Genomic DNA, 12795 nt, shown 5'->3' with positions numbered 1-12795 from the left:
CCACTCAGTGTACATTCTAAAATGTTTAAACCGAAGGTTTTCGGACCCCCTACTTGCCATCCGATTCATAAACTTAGATACATAATGCTTTAGAAATATTATGTGTGCACATTTTTTTAAACAGTTTTGCAAAACCTCAAAAACTTGTATCTGTTCCTAAATTCTTTGATTTTTCTAGCAAAAATAAATATTATATGTATTTCAAAAATTCACCCATCAGGCTTTTACTAGCACATTTAGAACAAAAGTGAATTTTTAAACCGTTTTTGTTTCAGCTGAAACTGTATTAGTTACTTTATTAGTTTTTTTTTTAAGTTAAGCACAAAGCTACACAATAGGCTATCTGTGCTATGCCCACAACGGGTATCGAAACCCGGTTTCTAGCGTTGTAAGTCTGCAGACATACCGCTGTACCACTGGGGGGCTTTTTTCTCTGCCCACCACGGGTATCGAAACCCGGATTCTAACGTTGTAAGTCCACAGACATACCGCTGTGCCACTGGCGGGCCTTTATTAGTTACTAGTTCAAATGAGGAAAGTGTTGATATCGTACTGAAATTGTGAAAGATACACTATTGTTGGTCCGGCATGGCCAGGTGGTTAGGGCGCTTGGCTCGCAATCTACGGGTCGCGGGTTGGAGTCCCCGTCACACCAAACATGCTCGCCCTTTCAGCCGTAGGGGCGTTTTAATGTGACAGTTAATCCCACTATTCGTTGGTAAAAGAGTAGCCCAAGAGTCGGCGGTGGGTGGTGATGACTAGCTGCCTTCCCTCTAGTCTTACACTGCTAAATTATGGACGGCTAGCGCAGATAGCTTTCGTGTAGCTTTGCGCGAAATAAAAAAAAACAAACACTATTGTTTCTTTCCTCCTGACACTAGTCTCTACTAAAAAATTGAAGAGGTAGACATGTAAAATAAAATTGCTGTTGTAATTGCAGTACTGTTTATACCGTACTTCCTAGAAAATAAAGCAAAATCTAACTCATATGGCGAAAAGAAAAAGGTTTATACTCATTGTTACATTGTACATTGACAATAATTTTGAAATGGCAAACTATGGGTTGGATAATGTATACAATTATTCAACAACCCAGCTAAAACTTAAAATACAAGTTAGTATTCTTTAATTTGGCTTGCAGCCAAGCGTGGTTTCACCATTTTTGTTAGACTTAAAAACAACAATAAAACTCGTTTTACACTTTAACTTGTTTAACTTCAGAACATGGATTTACTGGAGTATGTCAACTATATAAGGAGGTTCAATAACTTCTCATGTTTATTTATTTTATAAATTAACCTTATAAAGATAAAACTAGTATTGGAACGTTGTGTATCTGTTCATTATGCTACCACCAATTTTTTGCTCACCAATCTATTACTATTAATTTCGTTTAATATACTTTTCTCTTTAGTTTCTCTGAGTTAAAGTACTTTGCAATCATATATCATTGTTGTTGTTTTAATATAGTTGAAATTTAAATGGCACTTTGGGTGATAATTCCTCCCACAGTGGCTCAGCGGCAAGTCTGCAGACTTACGACGCTAAAAATCGGATTTCATTGTGTAGCTTTGAGCTTCACAACAACCATACAAACCAAATCGTGACAATTCAGAACACGAGTGAATTTTATTGCTTCGCAATGTTTCTTTTTTATTTTGTTACTACGTTCCACACTTCAATTTTCAATTTGTTCATGTAAGTAAAGTGTTTCCTCAAAGAAGTGTTATAGCTGAAATGTTAAAAATACAAAATATATATTATTCTGGTGTTAAAATACACATTACTTTAATTTTTCGTACCATCTTTTAGCCAGCATACACTACGTTATTTTTTAAAATGCCGGCCCCTATTTTTTTTACATATGGCTTTCCTTATCCTGTTTTTATTTTTAATATAGCCCCCCACTGCACAGCGGCATGTCTGCGGAGTTACAATACTTGAATCCGGGTTTTGATACCCGTGGTGGGCAGAGCACAGATATCCTTTTGTGTAGCTTTGTGCTTAACTCCAAACAATTTTTGTTTTAGTTGTTCTGCTTACGGATAGTTTAAATATTAGTATCTAACTGTTTAAAGATGAATTTATGTATAATTTAGTACATCGTTGTTCTTTTATTGGGCGGGTTCTTCTAAATTATTTTGTGAAAATAACGATAATAAATTGATCTAGTTCTTCCTTAATATTTTTATATGCCCCCCAGTGGCACAGTGATATGTCTGCGGACTTATACTGCTAGAAACTAGATTTCGATACCCGTGGTAGGCAGTCCCTTGTGTAGCTTTGTGCATAAAAACAAACAACAACATTTCTATAACTTATACGCTACCTTCACTTATATACTTTTGTAACTTTTACGCCTAAGAAAATACAGCGCTAAGTTTACTACGAGTATCTCAAAAATAAACTTATTTGTACACTTTCACGGCTAATCGATCGAATAACTGAATATACGCGATCACTAGCATTGATCCAAATACTTCAATAAATAATAAATATGTGTGGCATGGTTTCTCGGTGCTTCACAAAGTCTCTCAGTCACTTATATATCAAAACATTCTGCCCCCAAGTAGCCCAGCAGCAAATCTGAAAACTTATAACGCCAAAAACTGGGTTTCGATACTTGTGGTGGGCACAGTACAGATAGCCAATGTTATTGTCCAAATTACAACATAGAAAATATTGTTGATAACAATAAGTGTATATATATATATATATACACTTATATATGATATACTAAATTGTAAAAAAAAGTCTATATATTTATGTATACAAACTAAAGTAGAAGTAATGAGACCTAACTATTCTACTTATATACAATAAAACTTAATCATTATAATACCATAAAAATGTATTTATTTCGAAAGTACAAAATATAACGTTGGTGTGTTTGTAGTAGTCTGCTACGATTCTAGTTAAATAAGACTAAAATTGCTAGGAGCCCAGGAAGATCACGTGATTCACTAAGGTTACTCCCATCATACCATCGTGTGTTTATAATAATAGTACCGAGTGAGAACTTGTATTTAGAGGTTAATGTTACTGAAATTGTGGAGAATAGAGAACGGTGGCAAATGCTTTGACAATTTAACCTAAAGTAATTCTCAGTACTACTGATTTGTTTCAAAATCAACAAAATGTAGCTGTAAATCGGTATTGAATTGTGTTGCAGGTTTGTTTAAAAGCCGTGCAAGTTACTTAATTAGTACGGTTTAAAAACATTTTGAAAATAAGCCGCGGTAAACTTGTAAAAATTAATATCTATAAAATTAAAAACGCTGAACTTGAAGATTACTACAATCATCCCTGAGCTAGTAGTAGTAGCGTCAGTGATTAGTATTAAAATATTAAAGTAAAGGTCGTTAAAAGTCAAGATACTACAAATTAATTTAGTTTTAACGATGGCTACAGGAGGAAGCATTAAGCAACAAGGCAGCAAGCTGAAGAAGAAGCATTTTAAACCTAAATACCAGAAAACTAAAGTTTTCCGAGCTAATGAGCCTTTACTTAGTGTTTTCATGTGGGGTATCAATCACACGGTAAGTTTAATGAAATGTAACTTGTAAGTTAATTCAACTGCAAAATATTGTAATTTATTTAGTAATACTAGTACTAGTAAATACTTCAAATAGTAATAATTGCAATGTTAAGTAATATTAATACTACATAATGTATACTGTGTTACGATTAATTCTCTTCCAAAGTATCGGTATTAGCAGTATCTAGTTTGGACCCATAGATTTGTGTATAATCATTTGAAGCTAGTGCTGAACAGCCACTAACTTGTAAGAGTTTTATAGCTGTACTGCTATTTTGAACAGTGAAGCTGGCCTTAAATTTGTAAAATTTGAGTAATCTTCAACTCTAAACTTCTTTTTCTATTTTTTATTTCTAACTTGAATTAAAAGTATATTACATTAACCAAATACATATAGCATTTTGATGACATTTGCCAACATAAGACAAAATAAAAAGTTTATGATAACCTTTTGTAAACTTTATCTGATAGTTTTTTTTATACCAATGCTAATTTTCATTTAGTTCATTCAGAGAGAGACTGCTAGATTTATACATGCAACACTCTTCAAACTTTTGTATTGCAGTATGTTTGCTTAAAAGATACCATACTCAGAACAAAAATAGAATAGGTCTGATAATGGTATACATATTTCCTTAAATCAAGTATGTGATAAATTTCATCTATTTCCCTGTACATTGTTTTGAGTCATATATAACCAGTTGTGCTGCTTGTAGTAGTACTGGTGCTTAAATCCAACAAGTGACTTTCCATTCTTAACATTAGAATATCTCCACACTATGATCAAAGTCAAAAACACACAACACCATTGAACAATTCTAATCACATACACGCATTACATTCTGTCTATCTTCTAAGTAGAAACATTTGCAAAAACAAACTAGCTTCTGTGACATGTTTTTACCCACATATGGTTTCATTTACTGTTAACTCTGTTCAGATGACTCTTGGATATAGAATGACTATTAATTGGGTACTAAACAATCAAGCCATGTCTTAAAAATATTTCTAGGGCACTGTACCAATACCAGCACTCTCAAGCTAATGTCCTACTAACTAAGCTAAGTGTAATAGGGCTCAAGTTCTAAACAGGTAACTATTTTCCATCCTTCCCATTACTGAAGATAAAATGATCCAGAACATTTGTTTGCTAATTCAGAAGTAAATGTTCTTGATCATTTTACCTTCAGTAATTGGCAGTATGGAAAATAATTACCTTTTTGGAACTTGAACTTTATTCAGTTTAGCTTAGTTAGTAGTACATCAGCTTGAGAGTGCTGGTGTTAGTATAGTGAACCTAGAAATATTTCTTAAGACATGCTAGAAAAGAGTAGTTACATACTGAGCAGTTGGGTTTAGCTCATCACAACATTTAAATTTTTCATAATCTTGTCAGTAATTTACTTTGAAAGGTTAATAAAATACTTAACTATGTATTTTAAAATGTATTGAGTACATGTACTTTAATTCTCTTTTTTCCATTTTTAATAAAATATTACTTTACTTTCTTAAAAAAAAAAAATGTATCTATACGAAATTTTAAAATTTCTTGCCTAGTATTCTAGTTGAGATAACTAGTTATGAAAGTGGATTTGGATGCAGTATTTTTCATTAGTCCAAATCCAGTGTCCTCAGCAACTTTTATACATCTCACCTTACTAGAATGAATAAATAATACTGTTATTAATCCTTACCATAAAACCTGATTTGTAAATGACTAAAGTAAAATTAATAGTAACTATAATTCACTTATTAACTGAATTAACACATAGCTTCTGTCGTTCATGAAAGTTAACGATATAAATAGCTCTTGGGCCACTACTGTGCTTGTCATATCCTAGCTAGCCAGATGAGTCCTGGTATTGGGTGAAAGATCTATCTTTGGTTGACATATTCATCTTTACTTTCACTCATAAATTCTTAGAATTACTAATGTAGTTTTTCTCCCATTGATGCTATGGTTGTTCAATCTGCTCTGGGAACATAAAGACTACTTTTCTGGTTTTCTAGCTCTTCTGAATGATTGTAAGTTATTTCAAATAGAATAATAATGATAATATAATATAAAAAAATCGATGTTATAAATAAATAATACTGTGTTATTACTCAATACCCTAAAAATCCAATCCGTAAATGACTTAAATAAAATTGATAATATTTACAGTTCACTTATGTAACCAAGTTTATACCATAAAAGTCTTTTTACATAAAAAACAAATGATGACATAAATAGCACTTGGACCACTATTATGTGTGTTGCATCGGAGCTGATCCAATGAACCCTGGTATTGTGCAAAAGGCCTTTTTGTCACTAGAAATGGCAGATATAATGTAGTTGACATATTATAACATATTCTTTATTTCACTCATAAATTTGTAGACTTACTAACTACACTGTTATTGAGGTCAGGAAAAGTAAAGCTCTGAAGGTTTGAAAAAAACCCTTTCAGTTCTTAACATCAAATTCAACTAAAAGGTATTATATTTATATAAAGTGCAAAAGAAGAGGGTGGGATAAAACTGAAGCCCTAAATTTCTAACTGAAACCTTATTATGGAGGCAAGGAAAAATATCTAAAACATGAAGCAATCTTTGTTTACAAATGTTTCATTAATGAGGATGATGAAGAAGTAACCTTAGATTTTACAAAGAGAAGGTTGTTTTGAAAGAGCTGAGGTAACTTCTTCAGAGTAATTCTCATGACCATAATAAAAACATTTTCCAAGAAATTAACTTTGTAGATGATGAGGCAACAATTATTTTTCTTAAGTTGCTGACATCTTGGGAGAATATTAATTGTTGGAGAATACTGAATTGATATCTATTTATAAACAATAGGGGTGAGTCTAGGTAAGACCTGGTAGACTATAGGCCAGGTTAACTTCTTTTGGCAAATATATCTTTCTGTAACATTTTGTTTAGAAAATTTATATGAAAGTTGTTACTAATTAAATATGTTTTTATAATAAACTAGATTTCTGTACAATTGATGGAAAGATCAAAAAGTGATTTGTTGGTAGAAAGCAATTAGAAGTGATTTATCAGAATTTACACCTTTCTGATAGAAATTGACCTGCATAAGGGTATAAAAAAAAACCAACATAATAGCCCCCAGTGGCACAGCGGTATGTCTGCGGACTTATACCGCTAGAAACCGGGTTTCGATACCCGTGGTGGGCAGAGTACAGATAGCCCTTTGTGTAGCTTTGTGCTTAATAATAAAGAACCAACATAATAGAAGGTCAATCATCTGTCGATGTCAATCCTCTTATCCACAAAAGTATAACAATAAAATTTATACCACTTAGCTATAGTCTCAGTTGAGGCTGTCTGTGACCTTATTTGTAGTGAGATGGAGTCACATTTTTGGTCCAGTAGTGTTTCTTCAGGGGGTTCTGAAGCTGCACTTGCAGATGATCCTGGACATTCTGGAGAGAATTTAGATTCACTTTTTCCAGCACTTTCCTTTATTTTGTCAGCTTCTCAGATGGTCAAATTAGGATTAGCTGCCTCTGGCTCCTTTTCTCCAGTTGGTAAATTGAGTGTGTGATGTTTTGGGTCTTTCCCCAGTTGCTTTCGAGTCTGCGCCTTCCTTGATGGTGGAAAGTTCTGAGGATGAATACTTAGTTCTCCCTCCATCCCCTCATATTGCGGTTCATGCAGGGAGGTTTACTGCTCAGTTACATGAGGGGACAGCTATGCTTTGTCTGCCACGTTTGTTGGAACATGCTTTAGCCTACCACCACCAAGTGGACGCATATATAGACTCTCAAGTAATAGACCTGCTCCTGGAAATATGGGATACCAGAACGGAGTCTGTGGTCAACTTGAATAGATCACAATTTTCCATGATTCATCTGACACTAACTACTGTCAGCAATTGCGACATCAATTTGATGATGAGGTGGGACCATTGTTAGCATCTATCTTGGTTCAGTTGTCAGCTTCTGCACTTTCCCTAGTTTCTTGGCTGGTATGTTGTTGGTTAGAGATATGTTGTTGGAGGGTGTTTGTCAACTGGCTGCCACTCTCCATGAGTTATGTGTGGCCCCTTTTCTAAGACTCTTGATATTTGTGATTGTTTCAGAGTCTTTGGAATCAAGAGTTGATTTCCTTGGCTCCTACAGGGGTCATAGTTCTGCTCCTACTAGTGTCCCAACCTGCAACATCAGCCCCTTGATCCATTGGTACTCAGAATAGATTCTGTCCATATCTATGAGGTTCCTCCACTCATTTGGAATGCCACCAGCAGCAGTGGTGACTATCATATGCCTTTGGGATCTGTGGGGGCTTAGCTCTGAGAATTACTGTAAGTGTGGAAAACCTTTATCATCCCAGAGAGAGTCATCCCAGTTCTTCCAGGGTTTTATTCCCATCTGTTTGTTGTACTGAAAAAGATAGGAGATTGGCATGCAGTCGTTGATCTTTCTCATCTAAATCAATTCCTAGATCCTCCAAGGTTCAGGATGGAGACATTCATCACTCTGTATTGGCATTTTTTACCATGACCAAGTTCGATGTTGTCAATGCCTATCTGCATGTTTTCATAACAAAGTTGTCCTACCACTATCTGCATTTTTGTGCACAAGGGTCAGGTGCTGCAGTTCAGGGCTCTGCCCTTCAGATTAGCATTAGCAGCATATATGTTCTGTCGATTCACATGAGCTTTTTCACATCACCTCCATTTCCTAGGCCTGTGCACTCACACCATGGATGTCTGGTTACTGCTGGCACCATCTCGTCTGTTGGCAGAACATCACAACTTTCAGAAGCATCCAAGGCAGGCTTTATTATCATAGCCATGAAATCTATTCTCACTCCAACACAATATATCATTCATCTGGGTGTCTTTTTCAATATGTATCTCAGTCAGGCTCAGCTAATTCTCATCCAGCTCCATCTTATGGAACAGGCATTCCATCTCTTACTCACCTCTCTTTCTCCAACTGCGAAGATGGTTCTTTCTCTTTTGGGGATGTGGGCATCACTCGAATCACACACGATCCCTTCAATGGTCTCTATGCAATCAGTGGATTATGAACAGCTATTCACTGGATTCCCCAGTGTTCTTATTCAGGATCAACATCTTTGATCTTGAGTGGTGGTTTGATCAGAACAATACTATGATAGGTGTTCCTCTGCTGCCACCTCATCCAGAGATCCGTCTCTTCACGGATGCCTCATTTCATGGATGGGGTGCTTACCTCAACGATCAGGAATTTCAGAGCCTATGAACGGACAACAAGGCTTCCCTACACAGTGTTTTAAAACTTCTTGCTGTTCAAAGGGAAATATCTCAAGGTCTGGACTTATTAAGGGGAAAAATCATCATGCTTCCCTTCGACAATTCCAAAGACAGTGGTGTTTTACATTTCCCGTCAAGGGAGCACTCAGTCCAGATCTCTTTGTTTTTTGCACCTTGGATCTTCTTTATTGGGTCCACTCCCATCATATAATCCTACTAGCTTGCCATGTTCCAGAGGTTATGAATTTGGTGGCAGATCAATTTTCTTGGCCCAACTGGATTCAACCAACAGAATGGATGTTACATCATGAGGTTTTCTGTTGGATTTTCTCCAGGTTTGGGACACTGATGATTGATGCATTTGCCACTCATTGGAACACTCCACTATTGGCATTTTGGTCTCCAGCACCTCACCCTCGGGTATTGGCAATAGATGCATTCAGTCAGGATTGGAGGGGATTACACCTCTATGCCTTTTCACTGATACGCATGTTACCCAGAGTACTAGCCATGACTCATTCAACCTCCTATTGGGTTCTGTTGATAGCACAGGATTGGGCATCTGAACTCTGGTTTTCACTTCTAATGTACCTTCAGGAGTGCCCACTTATTCCACTTCCTCTTTGGTCATCTCTGGTCAGGCAGCCACGATGCAACATCATACACACAGCCATCCTGAAGCTCCAGCTTCATGCATGGAGCTTATGTGGTCCTTTGCACAGTGTTGAGGTTTAACTTCTAAGATTGCCATGTATCTGTCTCAGTCTTTGCATAGTACACTATGGACATTTATCAACAGAAATGACAGACATATTGAGAGTGGTTGTATTACAAGGATGTTGAACTTACTTCATCCAGAAGTGCCACCCATAACTCATTTTTTGACCTGGCTCTTTGACAAAAGTTTTGCATCTTCGACAATTGCTTTATATAAGGTGGCCTTATTGACTACCATTAGATACTCGAGACAAAAATTGTTTGAGTCCCCAGTGCTCTCCGGGCTCCTCAAGTTGTTTCAGGTTCTGTGCCCAAATGATCATTTCAGTTACCTTACTGGGATATTAATATGGTATTTCATGCTCTTTCTCATTGTCCGTTTGAGCGCTTAGCCTTATGTATCACCTTATCCTTAAGGTTTTTTTTTTTGCATGTACACAGGACACTTTATCATTCTACCTATGTCTTCCTATACCCAAACAGGTTCTTCTTACCTAAGAAACTGGCAGGGAGGGAATGGGATAAATCCTTTTCACCGATTCATCTGACCTCTATGACCGAACAGATTCCCAATCATTTGTTATGCCCAGTGAGGGCCTTGAAGTGTTATGCTGCCCACACTAACACCTTTAGAGGTGTTAGACAACGACTTTTTATTCATTGAGATTCTTCAGCTTTTGGGGATTTATTCCCGGTTACTTTGTTGAGGTTGTACAGAAATTGATCCATATCACTTATTCTGGACTCTCTTTGGAGGTGAGGAGACTTCTGTGATCACATCTCATCAGATTTGTCACATTTCTATGTCACATTACCTGGTTAAATTGCCTGCTGGAGGATGTTGTGCAGACCTCCTCCAATACTTTTATCTCTTATTATTTGCATGATCTGACAGTATTACTCTCTGAGTGTATTCTACTACCCCCTGTAGCTATCTTAACCACATCCACTAGATTATAAGGAGATGTGAGTATTTTCATTACTAATATTGTTTCTTATTTACTCTCCAGGGTCCCTTACCTCTTTTCCACAGTATCCCTCTCTGTGGCAAGTGTTGCCCAGGCAGGTGTGCTTTTACCAAACCAATTCCGCAATATCAACCATTAACACAATATACCCTGTAGAAATGAGGTGCTTCATAAGACCACCTAGATGCAGACTGGGTGGTATTACCATACTATATTGGACGACCACTCGTGGACTATCATGAATAAAGCATAAGGGGATCCTGTCTGTCCCTGCCAATCATAGAATTGAATAAATCTGGGGTTGGTTTGCTTTTAAAAAATTTGGGGAACTTGGTTCGCCTATTGCACTGCTTCCAGAGCATTGTTCCTCAAGACGCCCCAATATGCATTACCTCCCTCCCTCCATATTTTACTAGTGGAGCTCAGGAGGTAAGTTTATTGGAAATACATTTTTGATTTAAGAAAATGTTAACTTGCTAATATCATCTTTGTGCTGCATCTTGATTGTGCATACTGCATTTATAGATGTAAGGGTGTAGTTCAATTCAGTGGACATCAGTGTATCTCTGTAAGGTTGCTGCATTCCCCTGGAAGAAGTAATGTCAAAGGTACCATGTTTTTTGTACTTTGCTGTCAGGACTGTGATGCATTAAAGAATCTCCATGTCAGATGGTATATTGAATCAATCAGGATATGTAGATCGCAGTTCTTCAAGCATTCTTCCAGGGCCCATTTTATTCTGCTTATCCATGAGACCTTTCTTGAACATTTCAACAACATCATCCTTGAATCGATCTGTATACTTTTGGCCATAAATTTTACCATGTGGTGGATATAACACCCAACCAAGAGTAAATTCCTCTACAAAATAACTTGAATTTGATTTACTTCTTGTGTCTATTTCAGAATTACCAGAGGATTCATTGGCTGCTTCCCACTATGCTTTTGAGATATTTTTACTGCAGGGGATAATCTATCACATGAACAATCACAACAGTTCATTTGAAGCATATTCCACAATTCAGAAGCTTGCACTTGCATGTTAAATGCTCCATGAGAGTTCTCTACCACATTTTTGTTGACCTGGCCATCAACAGAATTGTCGAATCGGTAAAAGTACTTCCAAATGACCACATTTTTAGCCATTGAGAATTATCATAACTTCATTTCATAAGAATACTTTCAAAAGGGATAGGGGATCATGAAAAAGTGCACTTTTTGTATGCTTGTGAAAATAGAAAAAAATTGTGAATGACACCTTGTATTTACTTTAGAGTAACAAACATATGAGACCAACGAAAATCAAAGTAACCTAACATATGAATCAGTATTTTGAACAGGTTTTAAGCAAGACTGTATTGGCAACACCTTAAATCTGTATACTGCAAGTGAAACCTAATGTTAGATATAAAATTAAAGCATCCTAAAGACAGTTCAGTGTATTACTTATAACAATTTTGGGAAATTTAACCTATTCACTAATCTGTACTATCATTAGTTAAACCTAACTTTTCAAAACAAGTAAACAGGGAGATCCCTTGAATACATCTACTTCTTGCTTAATTTGGGTCCATGTTCCTTAAGTGGGGATACATTCGTGACAACAGAAAAACACGTAGGTTCAAGAAGTTTTAATATAAAATGATAAAAATGCTCTAATCCAAGCACTTTCAAAAGATGGGCTTTTCTTCTTCAGGGGTAAATTGGGAATGGTGTAACCTAATCTTCTATATAAATAAAATAAGTTTTGTCTGTACATTGCTTAGAATAGTGTACTTTTTCATATCTTCACGTTTCATGCACCAGAGAAGCCGAAACAAGCCTTATCTCAATGTCTGTCTGTCGGTAACGCTCGCGGACGTGTGTAGGTCTGCGAAAGATTATGAAGGCTCTGAATCGGTTGAGGGTGTGAGGCCAGGCCCCTCAAGCAATACTGGAGGAAATGAGGCATCCACAAGCTCCACTTCATTAGAAACATACTTTGTTGGTCAGGAACAACCTTCCACCAGTCGGGAGCGTGGCCCGCTTCAAAGCACGGCAGTCTGAAGTCGAAAGAGAAAAACGTTTGGCCCGTGACAGAGAGTGGCACGCAATCTCCCGAAAGTCACAGTCTGAGGATAACAGGGAGGCTCGACTGGTAGCAGATAGGGTTCGCCACGGTCTGGCGAGGGAAAATGAAACAGTAGAGGAGAGAGAAGCTCGGCAGGAAGAAGAGTTCGGCACAGTCAAAGAAGGGAAAATGAAACAGTAGAGGAGAGAGAAGCTCGGCAGGAAGAAGATAGAAGCACAGTCAAAGAAGGGAAAATGAAACAGTAGAGGAGAGAGAA

General features: G+C 36.7%; 1 protein-coding gene across 3 annotated transcripts in view; it reads left to right on the top strand.

Moving 5' to 3' along the window:
• The first annotated feature begins 2977 nt into the window (after window positions 1-2977).
• Window positions 2978-12795, top strand: part of LOC106458446 (phosphatidylinositol 5-phosphate 4-kinase type-2 alpha-like) — a 53509-nt gene continuing 43691 nt past the window's right edge. For all 3 annotated transcript variants that reach the window (XM_013917960.2, XM_013917959.2, XM_022384656.1), the window contains exon 1: window positions 2978-3539. In XM_013917960.2, the coding sequence (XP_013773414.1) occupies window positions 3402-3539 (138 nt within the window). In that variant the 5' untranslated portion in view covers window positions 2978-3401. The remainder of the gene's footprint in view (window positions 3540-12795) is intronic.

Source organism: Limulus polyphemus, unplaced genomic scaffold (genome assembly GCF_000517525.1).
Source record: "Limulus polyphemus unplaced genomic scaffold, Limulus_polyphemus-2.1.2 Scaffold464, whole genome shotgun sequence".
Classification (NCBI taxonomy): domain Eukaryota; kingdom Metazoa; phylum Arthropoda; class Merostomata; order Xiphosura; family Limulidae; genus Limulus; species Limulus polyphemus.
This window is presented reverse-complemented; position numbering and strand designations above follow the sequence as displayed.